This window comes from Neltuma alba, unplaced genomic scaffold, assembly GCF_004799145.2.
Source record: "Neltuma alba isolate B1F8T4 unplaced genomic scaffold, ASM479914v2 tig00000769_pilon, whole genome shotgun sequence".
NCBI lineage: Eukaryota > Viridiplantae > Streptophyta > Magnoliopsida > Fabales > Fabaceae > Neltuma > Neltuma alba.
Window position 1 is genome coordinate 242,520 of NW_021632183.1, and position 24,185 is coordinate 266,704.

Genomic DNA, 24,185 nt, shown 5'->3' on the forward strand with positions numbered 1-24,185 from the left:
CTGAACAATATTTTCTCTATTTTTTTTTAAAAAAATTTACTTAGGTTGTAGGTTGTAAATTTTGAGAGAAACCATGTTTAATTTAGTAAAATTTATTAATTTGTATTATTTTGAAAAATAAAATGTAGGAAGAAATATATGAGAAAATACGGGAGGTTTGAATAGGAACAATATAATATTTTTAAATTTGTATTTAAATAATTTTAATTTTTATGATTCTTTCCTATAAATATTACTCCCTATTGGTTCTTCTCTTTAATTCACTACCTCTATTCCTTAGTATAAGATCTAGTTTGACTTTTAACTTGATTTTAAATAAAAGATCCCAATCCATTTTGTTTTCATATTTATCTATTTTTTTAAAGTAGTCTTTGTAGTAATTGCACATGTTAAAAATTTCATCAAATGGTAACTCTAACTAATACATATGATTAGCAAAAATATTTTAGGGAAGGCAATACCTATTTATCACAAGTAACTAACTTAACAAACTTTCTTAATTTATTCAAATTATTTAATTAGTTTTTACAATAAGGGCAGAAAGTAGCATATTCAAGACCGTGCGAGAGAAGGGTTGAGATCTTGTGCTTTTTTGTTCCTTATCATCCACGCGTCAACGTTCACATGACATTGTTAACGTGTTCCTGCATTAAGCAATACCGGATTAGCATATGACCTGTCTGCATCATACCCACCCGGCCGCCCACCCCTTATCAAAGCCGTCCATGATTTTGATTCCAACCTCAGCCAGGTGTACACTACTCACTCTGATATTTAGTACGAGAACTAATCAGGGATTAAAATTTATCATAAATATAAGATTTTAATTTATTTTATTTGTTATATTTATCATTTCTTTCAAATCAATTTATCCAATGTAAAAACTGATATATATAAATATATGTATGTATTTTAATGTTATAGAAGGATGCTTTAGGGAGTCAATATTATATTTATTATCATTTATTTATTTATTTGACTTTCCTAATATATTCAAATTAGTTAATTAAGTAGCTCTTATAATAAAGATTAGGGTAGTATATTCTTCCTTTCGGTCCCTAATATCAAAACTGATTGGGAGTTAAATTTGATTCTAAATATAAAACATCTGTCTACTTAAAAATGGGTATTTTAAATAAATCTTGTTATATTTATTATAACTAACTAATTCATTTGACTTGATGGTGTTGCTACAGTGGTGGCGAACTCGTTCTGGAGAAAAAACGTATTAGTAAATCTATTTAAAGTAATTAAAGACCTCTTATTTTAATGAGAGGAGGGAATGTTAATTAATTGAACTTCTTTTTTCTCGGATTATACTACACATTCGTGCCCTATGCATCTTGCTGTTTTATGTGGCAGATCCATAGACAAGGACAATTTTCGATGTTGCCATAATGTTTGGAGGTGTTACTAATACGAAATTAGTGAAAACAAATTTTTGAGCAAAATTAGTGAAAATAAATTACTCTTATTTAGATGCACGGTGACATAATTTATGAAGTTTTATTTATGGGAAGAAAAAATTACTCCTCCGATTCCAAACCTTTTTTATAATATAAATTACACTATAAAATAAGTTTTATATTTAATACAAGAGGAATATTACTTTGCATTTGGAAGCCTATGAAAGATCAAATAAACAGGCCAGATAAAACTGAAAAACCAGCCCGGATCTCTTATCATTGAAGGTTAACACTATAGGAGTAGGACTAAAGGGTTTGTATTGTCTAAATTTGAGATGCTGTTGATATAATTAAATTTTGGTTATTAGCTGACAGTTTATAGCTATGATTAATTTAGATGACAGGTAAATCAAGCCCTCTCCTTATCACCAACATATCTTTCACAAATAGGCCTTTTTTTACCTTCAAAAGTGTATTCATCTCCAGCATTGAAATTTCATCCATACCACAATCAAGATTATTGATATAAAAGTGAAACTATGCAATATATATATATATATATATATATATATATATATATGGATGAAGCCTATTCACATCTCTAACTATAAATTTCTAAGGGGAAGGAAACAATCATGGCTATTCAATCTCTGGTTTATTAACCAAGAAACTATTGGAACTTCTCAACATGTCCATCAATCCTCTCCTATTTGTCCTTTTCATCGTTATCCCCATTTTTTGCTTCAGTAAAGTCTTCCTCCATTGAAGCAATTTCTTCATTTTCTTTCGGTAATTCATCAGAAGTTGGTCCATAAACCCAACTACAAAACAGGTAATACAGCAGATTAACACCACCCATTGTGACAAGAATCCAATAATACCTGTCATAACGACCCCTATTTATATTATCTGAGACCCAGCTCTGTTTTCCTCCTCTTGAAGTTATGTCATCCACAGTGCTGAACACAATGGTGGCCACCAAGTTGCCACCTGCCATTCCCAGCCCAAACAATGACGAGGCAATGCTCGACATGCTCCTTGGAAACTCCGAGTAATAGAACTCTTGTTGGCCTATTGCATTGAATGCTTCTGCTATGCCTGCAAGGCAAAGTTGAGGGAAAAGCCACGCTATGGACATGTCAAGAACTGCGTGAACATCATCAATATGTCCCTCTTCAATGGCTTTTCTTCGCCTTATAGTCTCCACGACTGCTGCAACAATCAATTGGAGAAAGTAGAAGAATAACCCAATTCCCATTCTCTTTTTTGCACCAATCCTAACTGGTTTGCCTCTGATCTTTGATGCTAGAGGAAGGAGGAGACGGTCATAGATACCTACCCACACAAATATTGTGAATATCATGATTACAGTCAATGAGCCTGCTGGGATTTCAAAGCTTGATGTGATATGTCTATTCAAGGATTTGGCTTGGAGCAACGGAAATGAGCCTTGGCTAGCATTAACCGACATCATTATCCCAGTAGACCACAGTGGAATCACTTTCATGATAGCTTTTAGTTCTTCCACTTCCCGTGCAGTACAGAGACTCCATGGATTTGTTGCTGAACCATCTGGGGCTATATCTTTTTCTGGATCTTTGATCAAACAAGCCTTATTCAGAAACCTGTACAAATAAAGGTGTCATCTAATGTTGCACATTGATTCATGAAGAATGGTATTAAAAGATATTAGATTCCCATGTTGACTTAAGTGAAGAATGAATTAAAGATAAATAATCTGAAGGTAAGTCCTATTAAATGGCTAAAGCTATTTTGATAGAAAGACAAGCCTAATATCTACTTAATTCTCTAAAGTCTAATAAATGGGAGTTTTGATATCACCTGAGTTTATCAGATGGAACAAGGACATCTGAGCCCTCCTCATGATGATACCTTCCAGATGAGTTCTTGGGTGGAAGCTGAAGTTTTCTGTTCTTATACCACGCAGCAACGACACGTGAGAAGCTAGTGATCAAGCTAGCTGTTGGATTCTGCTTTATATAAAGAGGAGAAGCAAGGAAGAACAAGAAGGTTGATAAGAACATTAGTGCAGCAGGGACTCCAAAACCCAGTTTCCACCCAAAATGATCTTGGACATAAACTATTGCAGTGAAGGCAATTATGACAGCAGCAGCAGTTGAAGCATAATACCAGCTGAAGAATATTTCTAAGACTCTCTGGTTATTGGGGTTATTCTTTTTGTTCACTTGATCTGCACCAAATGCTAATGAGCAACCAAGCCCACCGGTTCCAATGTTCATGAGAGCAAAGCAAGAGAGTAAGAGAATCATTTGCCCTAAAGTTGCTGAGCTACTTATTTCTGTTGCCTGGTTGCAAGGTGGTGGTCTTGCCTGTGGCATCATGGCTGTTAGCCACAAGAGTGTTATTCCCTGTCATTAAAGAAAACAACATTACTTTCAGCAGATTTTGAATGCCAACTCACCCAATGGGTAATTTAAAGTCTGCACAATACAGTTAGATAAATTATTCAACTTTAATGATGCTATATTAGTGCATCAAGCCCAAAACTTTGTTCTTGTAGGCCTCATTCTCTAACATACCACATGAAGAATGTCCAGCTTTGTCTATGTGCTACTTTGGAAGTTAATACTCCTCCGGTCCTATATTTAAGACCTACTTGTTGAGTTGATTTTGATCTTAAATATAAAACTTATTTATCATATTTATTAATTTTTCCTAAATTACTCCTATGGATCTCCCTCAACCATAATCAAATAGAAGAAGGAGAGAAGATATTAAAGAATTTATCTAACTTTCTTAATATAATCAAATTAGTTAAACAGATCTTGTATTAAGGACTGACGGAGTAATTTGTACGATAGAAAGTAAGGTTTCATTTGCTTCAACTCTTCAGGATTCCTAGGAATAATCTTTCCCATAATAATCACCATATATCCCAATATAAGCATTATTTTTATGATTTTATTCTAATATAACATTTGGTGAACCATAAACTTGGGTTTCTCCTGTAATAATCAGTGAATCATCATTCCCTCCTCCCTATCACTTCACTCTCCTCTTATGAAAATTCAGTTATGGTCATTATCATGTTAGTCTATTTTGTTCTACTAACAATAAGCAACGTGCAAGATCTTACAGATTGTTTATTATTAGTAGAAAATTGGCCCGTTGAAGTTATTAGCACAAATTGAGATGGTTCAGATTATGACAGACTCAGTCAAAACAGCTTGGTCAACAAATTAATGAAGTATAGTAATGTATTGCAATAATTAATCGATATATATTTTGCAGTAGTCAAATCAGTCTGCTATATATTTAGCAGGATTCATGAGTTCCTTACTATGTATTGCAATTATTAAACAGTGAAAGAGCAAGATACGCTTGTGAACTGAACTTTGCTTCTTCCTGAAAAGAAAAGGAAGGGGAAAAGGAAGAATACCAGGAAAGTGATGACAGAACCTAAGCCAACAGCGAGGAACCGACCCAGATAAGAATCACCGAGAAAAGCACCGACCAAAGGAGTGAAATTTCCAGCAGCAGAGGATAATAAGAGTATCCTTGTGGCTGCGGCTATATGAAGTCTGTAATGCCCCATCAAATACAGAACCATGTTCGGCCCAATCCCTAAGCTCGCCACCTTGGCAAGTGCCTCATTTGCTGCAACATTATGAACCAAAACCAGATTATGCCACAGAAATCAATAATGTAACAAAACCAGTAAATATGTTGTTTGGAAATGAATGGATTGGAGCAAAGTAATACCTATAATGAAGGGCATAGTGATGAAGCCACCCTTGCGTCTCTGGGTTTGAGAAAGCAGAGGAGGACGAGCCATTGTTCCGCCTTCACCTGAAGAAGAACAAGAAGAGCCCATGGCTTCCATCTCCGTTATAGAAGAGATAAGGAAAAAAAAAAGTGACACAGTGGGAAAAAGCAGAGAACTTTACGTGCAGAGGACGATGATTATTTCAGGGATTTATGCTATGATCCATTTGGGTTTGAAGAGGTGTTGATTGAAAGATATAGGCCTGAGGTGAGACTCAAAACTGATACCAGTAATGCACTGTATGGTCCCTAAAGATACAGTCCAAACATCTCATCATCTTTTCTGCAGTTCAAGGGAGAAAAGAAGGGAAAAAGTGAAACTAATTGAACAAAAAGTGGGAAACGCTTGAAAGATGACATGGAGATGACAATTTTTTTTCTGTGGACACACAATGTACGTGTGCGAAGATTGTTCAGAGAATCAGGTCTCAGATTAAACTGTAATTAAACATTTAAATTTTAAATGTTACTCTCAATTTATAATTGACTTTTTTCCCCAACTTTAATGAACATTTGCAACTTTTTTTTTTTAAAAAAAAAACTTAGCTATTATTAATTCGTTATTTTTGGGCTTAAATATGGTACTAGTATTGATTTGAAGATATGTTGATTAATGCCCTTTTATGGCATTGTGTTTTCATGGCATGCCCAGCACATAGGGGGGAAGTAGGTCCCACGTTCCTTTCGGTAAATTGTCTGGACATAGAGCTTTGCCGCTTTTGCATGGCTCTGTTTCACACTGGACTATGTATATCTCTCGTCTCTTAATGAGGATGTATCTTTCTATTAATATAAAGCAGCTTAATTAATATAGAAAAATTAATGGAATTAAATAAATTATTTTATCATAACAAATGTGATATAATATCTTAAAATACTCTTACATAATATTATTTGATTATCAGTCATTTATAAATCATATAAATTAGTTTTAAAAAAAAGGACAAGCATGAATAATAAAATGAATTAATGTCTTGCATATAAAATTAAAACCAATTCTTTAGCTAAGGTGAGCATGGGATTACTTGGTTGTCTATTGCATCAAACTCTTAAAAAATGAATCACCAATAGTTTTATTACTCCAAATGAAATAACTTCAATCAGAGCTTCAGATAATGCGCCCACAATTCCACAAACTTTGTGCTCATGGTTCCACATTAAGCAGTGCGTGCTTGCTTAAACCTCTGCACCTTGTTCACTGAACCGCTCGTGCTGCTCGAGTTCTCTTATTTTATTCATTCTTTTGTCATATTCATTTATTACTTTTTCGGCCGCTGTCATGATCATTTATTGCTCTGTTCCCACTAACGTTTTTCGTTTTGTTTTTTTATCAATTAGTATCTCCGATTCTACTTATAATAACTCGTTTTTTTTTTTTACCAAGTATTTATAATAACTCGTTTATAGCTTACAAATAAAATTTTATAAATAAGACTAGACATATTACATGCTCAAGAGTTTAAAACTTGTTACCAGTAGCACCCAATATGTCTCCGGTTGGTAGGAAAGAAAAATCAATTTGCCTACAATGTTATGTGTCTTTTTTTTTTTTGCCTGAAAATGTTGTGTCTTTTTTAATTATTGTTTAAATTTTGTATTTTATAGTTTAAGAAAAATATATTACTCATGTGGTCCTTACTATAAACCCTAATTAATTAATTTGAGTAGATTAAAAATATTAATTAAATTAGCTAAAAAGTTATATTTTTTGTAAAACATTCTAATAATCTTTCTTAATTTCCTCGTTTGATCGACTATTTGATTATTGTTGAAAGAATACTAATAGAGTTAATTTTAAAAAAATTGATAAATATGCAAAATAAGTCTTCTATATAAAACCAACATCAATTCTTAATTTAGGTCCTATATTAAGAATCATATGAATATTACTAATTTTTATGTAATATGTATATTAATCAGTTCTGCCTAATACCAGTATGCTAGCAAATAGGTTGGCTTTTTTTTTTTTCTCCTTTAATGTAATAGGTTGACTTATTTAAATGCTTATACATATTTCACATAAATTGAGATAGTGCTCCTCTTACATATCTCATTCTATAAATCATAATTGAAAATGAGCTTCTGAGTTCTGACCAATGAGTTATGAAGCTAAAGTGTTAGACCACTCTGTTTAGGCAATCGACTAGCTTCACTCTTGTTTTCATCTCCTTTCATACTCCCTCTGGTCCCTATGACAAAAGGTTGTCTTGAATAAAATTTTGATCGTTATTATAAGGAGTCAACAAGGTCATTGATAAATCTTTTCCCAATTTATCCCCAATTACAAATTATTACTACCTCTGATTTTTAATATAACAACTTGTTTAGATTTTATTTTGATCCTAAATATAACACTTTAATTCATTTTGTCTTTTATATTTATTTATTTTTTAAAAGTAGTCTTTGTAATAACAATAGTTCTATCAAATACACTTTATTAACAATAATATTTTAGAAATGATAATACCTATGTATTACAAATAATGAATTTAACTAATTTTCTTAATCTACCCAAATAATCAACTACTTCTTATATTAAAGACTGAGGATAATATTACTCATGTAAATATCTTTTCAATAACTCGTCGAAATTTGTTATGAGTATAGGTTTGAAAAATTTTATACCTTCGGTGTACATTTTATGATACAGTTATTATTTCTTAGTCTGTGTGAATTACTTTGTTAACCCCTTATAATAAGGACCAAAGGGAGTATAATTTGTCAATTTTACATATGAAATTAATATCAATATAAAATAATACTCCTCTGATATTTAATATAAAGCTAATTTTGTAATACAATTTACATTACAAAATTAGTCTTATACTAAGGACCAGAGGGAATACTATTTATAACTCAAACAATACATTTATTTTTCAGAAAAACGTGTCAAATTTTCAATCAAAATATAATAAATATATAATTGATTATAATATTTTCTTCATTTAGAGAGTGATACAATTGTGTGCAAGAAAATTGTTCTTTTTTGTATTTTACTAAAAACAATTGAATTAAAGTGCAAATTTGTTATAAAAATTTTTACTTAGAAACTTTGGATATTCATAAATTTGTTTTGGGAATAAATTTGTTATGAAAGTTTAAAATCTTAGCAATATTACCCCTTATTATAAAAAACTAACGTTGACTATTAAAATGTTAATATTTTTAATGGTATAACATAATTTTGCTACAGTTTTAAACTTCTGAGACATATTTGCTCTCAAACAAATTCCAAATACCCAAAACTCCTGAATGAAAAATTTTAGAGACAAATTTGCACCTTAACATAAAATTGTTATATTTAGGTAAACCTAGTAATAAGAATATCAACTCCATTATTATTTCTATCAATATTATACTCTCTAAAATATTATTTTTGAAAGATCATCCTGTGCTCTTACTACATACTGTTGATACTGATCAAACTATTATCGGAGAAGCATTCCAAGGAAAGAAAAAACAACTGCGTGCTAGGGGATGCAGTGTTTAGATCTTCAAAGATGTGGAGTGACAAAGAGACTCGAATTGAGGGATGAACTCTTATTTCTCTCTCCCCCCTCCGTTTACATCTGCATTATTGTGGGCCAGCAAATGCTGACCCAAAAGTAGCTTTAATTTTTGCTGAACCCTGTTTGGGAGAGCTGTTGAAGTATCTAGATTTGGGACCAAAAGCTATCAAAAACGTTCGTTTAGAATAAGCTCACATTAGGAGCCAATTGAAATGAAAACCGAGCTTATTGGACCGTTGGACATGTCAGATGGGTTTTGTTTTTCTCACTCCTCGTTATTTCCAATCAGAAGGGGCCTCTCGTATAATATTCTCTTAACCTCTGGATATATTTAAAATATTTTTTTATGATTTCTCTAAACTTTAAAATTTAATTCACTCATTAAATTTTATTTCTTCATATTAAATTAATTTAAATTCATTGTATCGTGTAAAATTATTTTTTAATCATATTTTATTATTTATTAAAACTCATACCCATTTTGATAATTTTACAAACAAACTTACTTTTACTTAATCATAATCTAAACAACTTTTTATCAATCTCACTTTTACAAACTGACTTTTTTAAACTCCAATCCAAACACAATACACTTTATCCAAGTTAACTTTTATCCAATCTCACTTTTTTGAAAGTCAAATTGAAAAAAAGCTACAAACCCATTAGGTTAAGCAATGCATGCGTTTCATTTCGCTTCACTGTTTGTCATACTGAAGACATCAAAGCCTGAGTCTGAGATGTCCCACAGTTGCATGCTCCACACAGATCAAGCTTCATACATATTGCTCCATTCTTGTAATGTTGGGGTTGCAACGCAAATATTTTTCATGTCAAATAGGTTGGCTGAAAACAAAGAAAGACATTAGCCATTGCCCATTATGAAGATCTAGTGATGTAAACTTTGATTATCACAGAGACTTTAAGGGGGAAACTAAAAGGAAAAATAAATTGACTAAAGGGCATCTACAATCTACAACACAAAGGTATAAAAAGATAATATTCACAAGGGAAAGGGTAGCATCCCAGAATGCAACCATGTTCTTTCTCACAGGCATACCACTGGATCATGACTTTCTCCAAGTTAAAATCAATTTTAATGGGTCCTGATCAATAGATATTAGATGTATAAGCTATTGACTACATTATACAGCTGCAAAAACAAATAATTTCCCCTGAAATTCAAACTATATTGACCATCAAACACAAATCAACCAACCCTTGCAATAGTGAGCAACTCATTGATCAGACATACATGTCCCTCATTCGTGATCCTTGGAGAAACGAGTGCAAAATGTGGAGAAGTGAAACAGGAAGTTTTCAAGAAACATTGACGTATAGGCAAGAATTAGGACATAGTACAAATATTGATATACCCATGCTTATTACAACAGCAATAAAAACCCGATCTTTAGCCAGAAAGTTTAGATGAATATCACAAGACACACAATTTTATCATTCTTGAATGGATTCAATAAAACACACACATGGTAGAGCTTAACAGGAAATTGTTCTGGCCACAGTATTTTCATAAGTAAATATTGTAAAGAAGGTTTTCAACTATCTTCGATAGTTATCCCAAATAAATTTTCAGCCAATTGCAAGTCTCTTAAGCAAGTGAAAAGGACGTACCATGATGGATCTCAGGTGTGGCAGCAGCAGTGGCATCAACAATAACAGTTACAGGTTGATAGTCCAATGCTACAGCGTCATATACCGTCTGCCTGATGCAATTTGGAGTTTGAACACCTAAGAATAGTAATTTGAGAATTCAATATATGCACGCATAAAAGCATAAATAAATTCGGTTTGTTGGGTTGAACTTTTCACCAGTGACCACTAGACTATTGATCCCTGCTCCTTGAAGGAATGAATGAAGATGTGTAGCAAAAAATGCACTAAACCTAGTCTTCACCAACTTATAATCCCCTTCTTTAATTACCAAGCCATCAACTAATTCTGCACCTTCACTTCCCTTGATAGTTGGTCCGACTACCCCTGCTCCATATAAATGCCGTCGGAAGAGTTCAACATCTCTTCCTAAGGGATCGTGTTCACGTACAACCTGGAAACATTTTGCGGAAGCACCTCAAAACAAGTAATGCCTTTGGACCTTCAAATATAAAATTTGTTGACCTAACTATGAGTGCAAATAATAAACTGCTTGACAAGTATGTTTCTTTGGAACCTTTATGTTAGTTGCTCTAATAAAATGGAGCAACTTTACCCAAGAAGAAAGGAAATTTGAAAATTAATAACACAATGAAAGATACATGTCTCTTCAATTTTCTTTACTTATACAGACTCTATTTTTTTCAGTAATAAGAGATTATACAGACTCTTCAAGAGAGATGGAAACAAACATCAGCTAAGCAAATGTGCAAAACTGCTGACAGCAGTGCAGGGTATTTATAAGCTAACATGTATTGGGAAGTAAATACACGAATTATAAAACTCATTTCACAACTTTGCCTTTTTCATTTCTTCACTATTCCAACTATATATACCTTTCCTGGAAACTTCACTCAGCATTCAGGCTTCCACCAACTAAACAATTAATTCATAGCAAGGCTTGTTTCGTGAAAAAATTTCCATTTACATGCGAACCATTATCCCTCCTTCATTCCCCATAGAACATTCTGATTGGATGTTCAAATCTCTAAGGTTAACATATTGTAAATTTGTATCTTCATTATCACAGCCATAAACAACACAGTTCATCGGGTCAAAACGAAATGGCAAGAATGAAAAGTGGGCATGAATTGTGCTTACCCAAACTATGAGCATACTATGCTGCCTAGCAACTTCGACAGCCTTAACGACATTGGGGACTATCGCTTTGCCTCCTTTAACTACCACGGGGCGGCCATCTTCTATAAAGTCTCTCTGCAATAACCAAGCCCAGAGAAACTTTACTTTCGCCAAGATTCAATTATTATGTCTCATCCGTCTCACATACATTCTAGTTTGATCCTTTAAAAGTCCTTAATTTGGTCTCCAGGTACTAGTTAAAAGAGAACGGAGAGTAAGACAGAAATTTGATCCCACAGGCTAACTTCCACCAGCGTGTTTTCAATTTTGCTAGCACTCATATTGAAACTCCCCACATGCATAGCTTTTAATTTAGCAGAATTGGAGGCAAACAAGATAAAAATTTGTAGGACTAGAAAGACCCGTCACAAGCATGCATTTCGCATACAGAAGTATAATTTACACTTTGTTCAGATTAATACTACGAGGTAAGGCCTGAGTGAGGAGTGATAAGAGCGTACCTGCATGTCGATGACAAGAAGAGCCGTGTTAGCCCACTTATCTGCCATTTCCAAAGGCGCAGCCTTTTGAAACTCGAGATTTGAGCGCAGAGACGAATTCCTCAAGGGATTGGGTTTACTATATATGAGCCCACTGCACAGGCACTTGAAGCAAAAACCGAAATTAGTAAGTATATATATCACTAAGCAGTCGAAATTAGAGAAAACAGAGTGAAGAGAAGGAAATACCCAGAACGAGAATCGGGTACACTGAATTTCAGAGATGAAAAGGGCGTGAGCTTGCAGTGCGGGGGAAAACAAGATGACCCAGAAAAGGATGGGTAGGTTTTAAGCGTGGCCATCTCCTGTAACGCTCCGCGTTCCTCTTCTGATTTTGCTTTCTTCCTTTTGATTTGTTGATTGTTCAATTCTGCCAATCAACACAACCTGTTTGCCTCCCGTGTTTGGTGCCTTGAATTGGCAATTGAGAATTGCCGTGGCAGTGATAATAGATTAATAGCGAGTCCAAACATTCATGGAGGTCAGAAATGGAAATCAATGTTTTCTCACCATTTTCTGCCAACATTTTTAAAAATCAAACCATATTAAGAATCTTAAAATCATCTGGACTGGATCCATGAACATAGTGAAGAAGCGGAGAAACAAAATACCATATCATCGTTGGAAAGAATAATTAGCGTGCCCATTGGAATTGGGCTAATAACAAGCAAAATTACAAGTTCAAATTTCTCTTATAAATACTTCTGTAAGACATTTTTTGTGGTGTTAAAACCTTTCTAATAAGTAGGTTTTTTTTCCTTAAATTTGAACTTGTGTTTTCTTCTTTGCAGAATTAAAACGACTTACTATTTCAACTAATAGTCTGTTGATAAAAAAAAATTTTTAAGAGAGTTTAAGAGCAATTGTGGGCTACGGCTTATGTTCACAGATTTTGGGCTTCATATGAACGAGCCCAAATATATTTAACGTCTCCCTCATTGGATTTGCTGTTTAAACAAGGAGGCTTCCGGCTTTGACCCATTTTAACGTCTTTTTTTTCGTTTAATCTCTCAAATAGTTTTTAATATAAAAGTTAATTTAATTTTTAATTAGATTTTAAATATAAAATCTCAATTTACTTTATCTTTCATATTTATCTATTTTTTCAAAGTAATCCTTATAATAGTTACACATGTTAAATGTTTAAATAGTGGTTTTAATTAATACACATGATTAGCAAAGATATTTTAAAAAATACAACACATGTTTATTACAAATTACTAATTTAACTGCTTTTTAATCTCTTCAAATTAGTCAACTAGATCTTATATTAAAGATCAGATAGAGTATAATTACCACAAAATTTCATAATAAGGAAGCAACATAAAATTGTTGTCATTTCAAACGCCATGATTTATCATTACAGACTGCTTATAAGACTTTTTAATAATTACATTCTTTTTTAATAATTGTAGTATCTCAGTAATTTTTTTTCCTTAAAAAAAAGCGTTACATGAAATTTTCAACACTTATTGCGCACGGAATAATTTTATTGATGAAAAACATATTTTGACAATTGATTTGAGATGACAAGTTTTACAATAATATTGCGAAATGAGAACAAAATCATGGCAAGGATTATACCAAAATAATATTTTAATCGCAAATGAATCGAAAAAGAAAATTAAAAAAAAAAAAGTCAAGAAGACCTATTTCAATTGGGGTGTGGAATTAGTCACCAAGCACTAGAAAAGTGACACCACTTTGAAAGCACTTAAAGGAATCAAAAAGGAAAAAACATAGTAATTTCCTTTGCGTGCTTAAAATTTCTTTGTATGTGCGCAATTACATATTATTTCAATTTGTCGCAAGCATTGGTTAGCAGAGAAATAATGCAATCACAAACAAAGTGCAGTGCCCTTTTTTTTTTTCAATTTTATGAATGATTTAGCAACGAGTAGTAACATTTTATTTTTGAAATTTTTTTAATATAAAACTCATAACAATGGGCCTCTTTCGAGAGACGGCGTTCTTAGTGACTTCATGTCATAACATTTCACTTAATCTCTTATCGATTAGATTCTGAACTATGTAGATACCCTTCTTTTTAAACATCTATCTCATAACAAAAGTACATTGATAATGGGTAAAGAATTAAAAAAAGAACCCAATATCAAAAAAATTTAGCTTATCTTATGAGAAAATCTTTCAAACTTATAAACTACTAGTATATTTATAAGGCTTTTTGGAACTCAACATATTTTCAATTAATTAGGTCAAAAGAATATTTAAGAGCCACCTTAGGTGAATGGGACTATCACATAACTAATCAAAACATTCATGATCAGTACTACCTCCGGTCCTTAATATAGAATCTCTTTTGACTTTTATTTTGATCCTCAATATAAGACCCCAATCCACTTTATCTTTGATATTTAGGCATTGTTTTCCAAGATAGTCCTGTTAACAATGGTAATTATAGTTAATACACTTGATTAGTAAGGATATTTTAGGAAATACAACACCTATTTATGATAAATAACTAACTTAACTTCTTTCCTTAATCTCTTCAAATTAGTCATCTAGCTCTTATAATTAAAACCGGAGGCAGTATTATACTAGTATATTGTATAAATTAAATCTGTTAGTGGAGAAAGGTAATCACAGTCATTATCTCATTGGCTTTACTTTTCAAAGTGAAAAGGTAACATACAAACAATTATCCTGGTCAAAAAAAAAAACATAAAACAATTATCCCTTCTTCAACTTTTAAGGAATAATTACAAATAAGTAAACATTGATGAAAAGTTTCATATACCTAATCCTGGATTAGGTTTTGAAATTATCATCGTTTAATATAAAAAAATTAAACAAGTAAATTTCAATAGAAAAAATCGTAAATCTTGTTAAAATATTACTGACTTTCTTACACACGCACATATATATATGTGGTGTCAAAATTTTTACGAAGTTGGATTATAAAGATGTATTGCTTTGTTTTTTTCTCTGGAAATTGTTTGAAAAGTTTGCAGATGAGGATCAACTACTTTTGTTTTCCAGCTTTACCATTTTTATTTAATTATTATTTTTATCGTGGCAAAAAGGATGTAATAAAAAACTGAAAATTGACTCACATGTTACTTGACTAATCAGCGTACATTTTTATAATTAATTAATTAATAGTACATGTGAAAGGAAAGAAACATCGTTAGTGTTTTCCACAATAACTTAAATGGGATGTAATTGTGATTAATTTATGGTTTTGAATGGATTGTAATTTGTAATTGGACATCCTAAAAAAAAAGTTATTATTTCAAAAATATATATTATATTATATTTTATTACTATTAAATAATAATATTTTATTAATATTAAAAAAAAAAAAGGGAAAGGGACAACACGTTGAAAGCTGAACGTATTTAAGAGGGAGAGGAATTTTGGGGGAAAGCTTTTCACTGAAGGAAGAAAAATACGAAGAGAGCATTAATGAATGAAGAAAAATTGAAAAAGAACGGTGGAATTTGAAGGATAAAAAAAGAAAGTGATCACAAGGAATGGAAAGAAAGAGTAAGATGCGAAGAAGGAGAGACCGAGAGGAAAGAAGAGAAGTGTTAGCAGTTTGAAGAGTCATACAAGCTCTGGGAATCATATAAATATATTAAACATTTCTTTCTATTAAATTTTTCTCCATGAGTATTTCCTATATATTTAGAGCTTTATATTAGTAGTATCATTATAATGTTTAGAGAAAATTTTGTGATTTGAATATAGAGTAAGTATTGAGTTTCGAAAATATTTGACTGTAAAAATTTAAAGATTTATTATTAAGAAATTTTAATTAATTTAGATTTATCCATTTATTACCTATGGTATTTAAAATCAAATTTATTTTGTTGAAAAATCTGTCATTTATGATATATATCATATTTATACCGATTAAAATTAAGTTAAATAATTTATTTGGGTTGTTTGATATATTATTGAAATTTTAATCGGTTTATATTTTTTTATTGATTGTTTTGAGAATTTTAAACTAAGATTTTAGTTGGAAAATGTACTATTCAAGATATATAGAATGTTTTTACCAGTTAAATTTAAGTTAAATAACTTATTTGGGTTACTTAATATATTATTGATATTTTAATCGGTTTAAAATGTAAAATAGGTTAAGACTATATTATTAGAAAAATTTTGAAACTAGAAACTTAAGTTATAAATTGAGATTCTTACAATATTAGATAAAAAAATATTTTATGAATATTTATAATTTAAATGAGTTATTTGGGTAGAGAAAAATTGTTATTTGAAGTAAGAATTTTTGGATAGTAAATATATGTATAAATATTAATAATAATAAATTCTATGTAATTTAAGTTAATTATTTGTATGTATATTAAATTGTATCTATATTATTTGTAGATTATCTTGTACTTCGGAGTTTGTAATTTGTGCTCTTATTTCTCAAGCTGTGAGGTTAAATTTGAAGTAGAGGTAACCGGGTTAATTTATTTTATATACATGCTTTGGATTGTAAGGTGTTTATTATGTTTTTATTTTCTCAAGTTAATTTGTGAAATTATGCCTGTGAATAAAGTGTATATTTTCTTACATGACAAATTTTGGTGAAGTGAGAAGTATGTTGATTTAAGTATACTTGAGTGGTGCTTTATTATAAATTTTGTTTTCTTGTGGTGTTGAATTTAATATACTAATATTATGTTATTGAAAAAAAAATGAAAATGTGTCGTACTTTGTTTGAAATTATATCATCTTACTTTGAAAAATTATGAGATTATATATATATCATGACTATGCATGGGGTTAATATGTGGAGGTTGGGATTTTGTTACGTGGAGGATAATTGTTCTTGAAGCCCGCACTGCATGCCTACACTATTGATCCCAGTGTTTGACCTTTTTGTTAGACCCATGTAGTTCTTCCTTTTACTTGGCCTGGAATTGAGAACGAACTCTTGGGTAGACACCTCTTGCACCATAGTCCATTCTTGGGCAGTGTAGGTACAGGAGGAAGCCCGTTGCTTGATGTGAGTGGGGTAACCTTTGACCTGGTTACTCAGCACAAAAAGCCCGGGTCCTTGTCAAGGAGTCATAAGAAAGAGTAAGGTGATGGGAGGGCATATTTCATTGTGTTGTTGCATATATGTACTTTCATATGAACTATGTTGTGGATGGAGAGATATACTCTTTTTATGTGATTGTACCTATTAAAATATCATTTATTTCTTAAACTATATTTGAGTACTACTTCACCAACTTGCCATCCTACTTGTATATGTCATAAATTAATACTTGGTTACTGGGACTTTATGTCTCACCCTGCTATTCATCAATGCTTTTCAAGAGAGCCATCTAGTTTGGCTCGGCGTGAAGGGAAGCAACCAAAGGCATAAGTGAACACAGCCTAGTAGTCCTCTTTTGGTTTAGGCATGTAATGTTATGTATATTGCTATCTTAGGACCCACGACTGTGTTGACATATACTTTCTTTTGTTTAAATGATTGTATTTGATGGAATGCTGTTAAAATAGCTGAAGGCCATAAGACTGTGCTGTATGTGATACTTTTATGTGTATGACTTGTGGGCTGAGTTAAGCACCCTATGTTTCTTGTGCCCTAAATCTTTATGAGATGAATGTTATGTTGGGCTTATGGGCGGTTACTGTGCTTTGAGGTTTTGTTCTACGTGTTGTTAAACCCATGGGTGTTTTATGTATCCTGAGTCACTTGGGATGTTTTCGGAATAACCTAAACTCTTTATAACTATGATAGTATTTTAACACTCTAACTCAATTCTTTTTCTACTATGTTTATCATTTTAAAAATGGTTTTATAATTATGTATTAAGAAGAGGTTTTTTTTTTTTCATATATCAAGTTCTTTATATCCACTATATCAAATTCTCCAATCACATATAATCATATTGTAAATTGACTTAATATTCATTAAAATACACTTTATATAAACCTTTCTACAGTATTCTTTTAGAGTATGCTTATTTCTTTCAAAGAGGATGATTAAATTACTTTTTAAAAAAAAAAAATTAAGTTGCTACTTTATATAAAACTCCATATTTGAAAGAGAAATGGCTTCTGAACTGCAGGCAATATAGGCCTCATCAAATTGAATTTGTTGTTTCAGATTTAAAAATGATTTTTTTAAAAAAACTAAAGTATACATATAATCTTTTAATTTAAAAAAGCTAAAGTATATATTTAGTCATCTAACTTTCTATAAAATTTTAATTTGACTCATTAAAGTGTATTTTTAATAATTTAATCTTAAATCGTTAGTCTTAAATAATTTTTTTTGTAACAATCACAATATTTTAAAAAATTAAACTTAATATTTTAGCATTTAAACTATACTTTTTAAAATTAAGAGAATAAAATAAAACATTGTATAAAGTTAAAGGACTAAAAACATACTTAAATTTTTTAAGTATTGATTAATACATGATTAAAATTTAATTTAAGCAGTTCTCACAAGAGACTACATGGAGGCATAGTGATGAATAGCTTAGTGGGAAAAAAACCAAATCTCAAACCAAAATTACAGATCAATCAACAGTTTTCTTGACATATCATTTATGAAAAACATAAGTTATCTTAGTTAGATTCAGGGACAAATAAAATGAAAATGCTAGATGATGACGATGATGATGATAATTTTTGAACCTTGAACGCACATATTATATATATATATATATATATATATTACTACCTTCAGTCTTTAATATATAAGAACTAGTTAACTAATTTGAGTAGATTAAAAAAATTAGTTTAGTTATTTGTAATAAATAGTTGTTATTTTTTCTAAAATATCTTTACCAATCATATGTATTAGTTAGAACTATCATTTGATGAAATCTTTAACATGTATAGCTATTATAAGAACTACCTTGAAAAAAAAAATACAAAAAAACAGAGTGAATTGGGTCTTATATTTTGTACTAAACTAAAAGTCAAACTAACTATTATATTAAGGATTGAATGCAATAAAAAAAAAAAAGGATCGAATGCAATATATAACATTATTCATATTAATTCAGTCTTGTACTAGGATAAATTGATTACTCAGGATGCAGAAGCTAGCTACGAGAACTGAATTACGCATGTGAATAGAAGGAAGAATAAATTAAAAAGCAAACCAAAGCAAAGTGGTGAACATGTAAATATGTATCATCATCATAAAAGGATTACACTAAAAATTATGGGTAACGTTTACATATTTATTTTTGAGATGGATTAATTTAACCTGCTTATAATTATATTCTATATATAGACTGAGCCTACGGATTTAATTAGTGAATTAAGGCTCAGATTTAATTAATGGAAAGGAGTTACTTAATTAAAAACCGCTGCGGTAAGTGGATGACCAAAAATCAGCTCCGATATTATTATGATCACTTCCAAAATGGTGGCTCACAGATATTGGCACCAAACATAATCCTCTGCTTCTCAAGTCCTTTGCCTTTTCTTCTCCATTTTCCTGACATATTATATATTCCCATCCTCATTATTAATAATAACAATAATAAACAAACTGACCTATATCAATATTATATGATTTTCATTGTCCATATATATATACTACTTCTGATTCTAATTATAAGAGCTAGTTGATTAATTTGAGGAGATTAAGAAAAAAAGTTAAATTAGTTATTTATAATAAATATGTGTTGTCTTTTCTAAAATATCCTTGCTAATCAAGTGTATTGGCTAGAACTATCATTATCAGAAGGATTATCTTAGAAAAAAAATACATAAATATAAGAGACAAAGTGGATTGAGATCTTATATTTAGGACCAAAATAAAAATCAAACAAAATGTTATATTAAGGACCGTAGGTAGTATATATTTATGTGTAATCATCAAGGACCTTAATTAAAGTATGTGTTTGTTTTTGTATTGAAATCAAATTAAAGAAAGAAAGAATACCTGGTTTGCGATTGAAGCTCCATTTCTTTTGAGTGAAGCATCATTATTCAAGAGCTTCGCGAAGGGAACAGAAAGGACCCAAAAGCAAAACACAAGAAATCATCAGTCTGTGTGTATATATTATATATAATATTTCTCTCCTTTTTTAAATCTCGCGTTATAACTTTAAAATAATAATAAAACAAAATGATATGTTTCTCATGAGAGCATTATCTTTTTTAAAAGAGAAAAAACAAAATCACTGTGAAGTCCTGAGGAAAATCAACGTAATCGACAGAAATTGAGAACAGTAAGGACTTTTATCATTTCTTGCACAAAAATTTAATAATAATAATAATAATTATTATTATTATTATGATATAATATGATAAACGGGTACCTGTCCAGGGTCCTCTGGGAATACGGAATTTCTCTCTCCATGATTCACCTGTTCATTAAACCATATCATTATATGTGCCACACTCTCACCAATAGATATATATATATATATATATATATATCACAAACACACACACATCACATTTGTGTTGGTGTGTTGTGAAAGAAGGAATAGTTTTCATGTATGGTTTTTATGCGATGCTACATATTAAACCTTTCTTCAACAAACATATATAGAGTAAACTATTAATTAAGATATTTATTTTTTCTTTGAGATTGCTTATGCATAATGTTTTTTCAAAATACATAGAAAATTTTTTTGTCTACACTGATTTCAAAATAGATTAAAGATATATATACCAGAATAATTTATTCTTTTTTAAAAATAAGTTAGTGTAAATTCAAAGACCATAGGATATCCATATAAGTTAGTGTGAATAAAAAATAATAGCAAATATATGTTGTCGATAAATTGTAATAAAACAAAATAAACTGATAGTGTATTTTTACTGTATATTTAATTTTTTTTATAAATTTTTGAATTTCATGCAAAAATTTTAAATATCCTTTCATTTAATCGATTCATGGATATGGAATATCTAAAGGAAAAGTACAAATACTTACAAAGTGATGATTCCTCAAGTGTTTTGATGAATTTCCGAAATAAGGAAAACAGAGAGCCTGCGGGGAATGGAAGAACATGAAATAAGAATTAAAAAAAAACCAAAAGAAACTTTCAAAATAATAAAAAATTAAATTTTTTTTTGGGGAGAAAGAAACATAAAAATTGATGAAACTTTCACTTTAATTGCGTGCTCTCGTCACTGACTCTCAAGCCTGAACAGTTTGCAGAGTTCGTACAATAACAATACCAAGAACACCTGCTTTTAGTTTTTAACTGTTTAGAATAATTGTAATGGTAGTAAGATTTAAATTTGAGAAGAAATATGATTTATTTTATAAATTTTAATTTAGACTTATCTTAATATTTAATAATTTTTTAATTTTAATTTTAATTATTTCCTTTTCATTCCGTTTAAATAAACTAATATATAACTGATTTATCAAAAATTGAATTTAATGTACTATTTAGGGGTATTTAACAACATTGAAAAGTACTTCTCATAAGTATTTTTCAAAAACGAAACAAATCATTTCATATATTTATTTCGTCAACCTTAAAAATATTTTTAAAATTATAATTTGATTTCTATCTAAATATTTATTAGACTAATTAAATTAAAAAAAATATGATGGGAGAGATAGAAATGTCACCTCAATTTGACCATGAAGGAATCTGATATATCCAATGGCTTCGAACAACACTGAAGCTGTGTCAGTCTGCACAGGCAAACCATTTCCCACTCTTGTCATCCTTTTCTTTTCCTTTTTGTTCTTTTATTTAATAGTATGCATACACACACAAACACAAACACAAACACACACGCACACACATACACATACATATATATATATATCAAGAATTAAAAAAATAAACACCAGTTTGTCGGAAGACAAGAGAAACGATAAGAACGACTTGTTTTTTTTTTTTTTAAAGGTCATCAATGTGGAATAGTATAAATTAAATTTAATTAAATGAGGTAGTTACCTTTCCGAAGGGGGAAACCAGTTGGTGAAGGGCTGATATTCTATCCCCCAGCTTCTCCTTCCTCACCTGTTCATATTTTCACATCTTCCATTAATTACACCTTTAATTGCTTCGATCAGTACCACAAAGAATATTAATTAATGCTGTCTTTAATTTGATAGAGACGGCCACCCACTCTTTCATTAAGGTAGTTTAACGTTTTAATTACAAGAATGAACAATATACTAGTATTAATGAAGTATAAAAAACCTCATCATATACTCGACTTCTTCCTACGCTTCGATTTATAAATTTTAAAATTAGAAAAAGATGTTGTCTATTTTATAAGGTTTAATTTGGGTTTGTCTTGACATTCAATACATTTTTTTTCTAATATTACCCTTAATTATTTATCTCTATCATATTTTCTTACACATTCTCTTTCATTTTTTTCTATTTATTATAAGGGTATTTTAAAAACAAAAATATATTTCTAACGTATTTATTATTTTTAACTAATTATTTATTATCCATAAATTATTTATTTGAAACTTATAATAAGGATTGGAGGCAGTACACATAGTAGTATTTTACTATTTTATATATCACAAGTTTCAGTATGGCACGAACCAGATAATAACAGGAACTTTACAAATAATACCTGTTTTTTGTCCTTCAAATATAATAAGATGATGAGAGAGTGAGAGAGAGAGAGAGAGAGAGAGAGATTTGCAGGTGATGACCTTGAGAGGAGGGTGGCTTGAAGTTGGTTGAACCCTAGCCTTCTTACAGATTCCCCCAGTGGCTGTGCTACACTATGTACATGGATAGATAGATCATAAGAAAAAATATTAATTAATCACTTTCAAAATACAATGTTTTCATAGATGCTTAAATCAAGAAACTAGCTAGGTTGAAAGTCTTAATGATTAATATTTACCTCAGACGAGTGATCTGCAGCAGGAAGATGATTTTTCCTAGTGTCGGCGTTCTTATAAGAGAAAGAATCCCATACAGTGTTGTAGTTATTATTACTACTAGTCAGCCTAGTGACGCAAGACGACCTAGGGGAAGAAGAAACAGGACCCGCCATGTGTGACCAATTAGCTACTACTGACCCACCTGCAGATGAAGAATGAGTACCCTGAAATTCCTCACCACCACCGCCATGGCCGCCGTACAGGCAACCCTGTTGCTTTATTATTCCTTCGTCGACATGAAATCTCGACAGGGTTGGATTCAGAACTTGTTCTTCCCACCTTCCCAACTTCTTTGCTTCAAAATGATCAAAACTCAGTCTCTTCTCTTCTCCCGGTGCTCCTGAGCTGCGCAAAACCAACCCAAGGAAAATTATCAGTGCCAATACTGAAGATATGCCGCATGATTAAGCTGGGTCAAAGAAAAGAGATAAGAATATGGAAGTTAATCAAGCTTCCAAACAGGCCATGAAAGCTAGCTATCTAGCTAGCATAGTTGTTGGATCAAGTTCAATAAACCATTCTATCAAACATTTGGAAGACACAGGAAGCAATTATGGAGAGCGAAGAGAGAATTACAAGACGAGTTGGCTCCAGGTGGAAGGACGAGGCTCGGAGTTTTGAGGGATCGGATTGAAAGGAATGGAAGATCCAAGAACATAAGCAGCGTCATGCATATTGCTCCACAAATTAGGGTTCCCACCCATGTCCACGATCACTTACTGAAACAGATCTCTCCTCAGTTCATGCCCGGACCTTCAGAAGAACCAGAAAACCCAGACAAGTTTTCTTGTTCTTTAATTTTCTGGGGGTTTTTTTTCCTACTTTACCTTCCTCTCTCTAACTTGCTGATATGCGATTGGGAGGAAGTCGAACAAGGAGGCTGTATATATATGGTATAAAGCTTTAAATTTGATCACAGTATTTTCAATTTTCTGAGAGGACCTGTCGATGAAGGAACTTGAAAGTGTTGGAGAGTCTCAGAATTTTATAGAGATGGAGAGGAAAAGATTAAACTTTGAATTGTGGCTCTTGATTTTCATGAGTTCTCTTTAATTTCTTTCTTTCTTTCATCGAGCATTCCTTTTTGAGGATGCTTTTTCGCTTTTATTATACTAATAATAATAATAAAGTTGAGGTTGGAAAGAGAAAAGCTGATGGGTTGCAGTGCATTAAGATTTAAGAGCTCTCTGTGAATTAATTACATCAATTAATAGTATTTAGTGGCAGCTTCATTAGCTTCCTCAATTTGGGTTTGGGGTGTATCCGTTTATGATTTTTTATGAATATATTAATATAGTGATTAGTAGGAGTT

The 24,185-nt window shown here is 31.1% G+C and overlaps 3 protein-coding genes and 1 long non-coding RNA gene across 4 annotated transcripts; all 4 read right to left on the reverse strand.

The window, feature by feature from the left end:
- Window positions 1–1,952: 1,952 nt before the first annotated feature.
- Window positions 1,953–5,413, reverse strand: LOC114745385 (protein NRT1/ PTR FAMILY 1.2-like). The gene is made up of 4 exons (XM_028933539.1): window positions 5,151–5,413; window positions 4,828–5,045; window positions 3,249–3,796; window positions 1,953–3,031 (listed from the first exon to the last, which is right to left on the reverse strand). The coding sequence occupies exons 1-4, from the start codon at window positions 5,269–5,271 to the stop codon at window positions 2,113–2,115; spliced, it is 1,806 nt and encodes a 601-aa protein (XP_028789372.1). The 5' UTR covers window positions 5,272–5,413; the 3' UTR covers window positions 1,953–2,112.
- A 3,897-nt stretch (window positions 5,414–9,310) lies between these two features.
- Window positions 9,311–12,352, reverse strand: LOC114745438 (probable inactive nicotinamidase At3g16190). Its single transcript, XM_028933597.1, has 6 exons — window positions 12,220–12,352; window positions 11,992–12,124; window positions 11,492–11,605; window positions 10,550–10,784; window positions 10,352–10,468; window positions 9,311–9,565 (listed from the first exon to the last, which is right to left on the reverse strand). Exons 1-6 carry the CDS (start codon window positions 12,330–12,332, stop codon window positions 9,489–9,491), a joined length of 789 nt encoding a protein of 262 aa, XP_028789430.1. The 5' UTR covers window positions 12,333–12,352; the 3' UTR covers window positions 9,311–9,488.
- A 7,567-nt stretch (window positions 12,353–19,919) lies between these two features.
- LOC114745065 (uncharacterized) lies at window positions 19,920–21,653 on the reverse strand. Its single transcript, XR_003740165.1, has 4 exons — window positions 21,581–21,653; window positions 20,930–20,986; window positions 20,307–20,354; window positions 19,920–19,981 (listed from the first exon to the last, which is right to left on the reverse strand). It is a non-coding gene; the product is annotated as an uncharacterized LOC114745065 (long non-coding RNA).
- A 240-nt stretch (window positions 21,654–21,893) lies between these two features.
- On the reverse strand, window positions 21,894–23,746 carry LOC114745184 (transcription factor bHLH68). Its single transcript, XM_028933339.1, has 4 exons — window positions 23,450–23,746; window positions 22,834–23,218; window positions 22,637–22,708; window positions 21,894–21,980 (listed from the first exon to the last, which is right to left on the reverse strand). Exons 1-4 carry the CDS (start codon window positions 23,575–23,577, stop codon window positions 21,894–21,896), a joined length of 672 nt encoding a protein of 223 aa, XP_028789172.1. The 5' UTR covers window positions 23,578–23,746.
- Window positions 23,747–24,185: the final 439 nt, after the last annotated feature.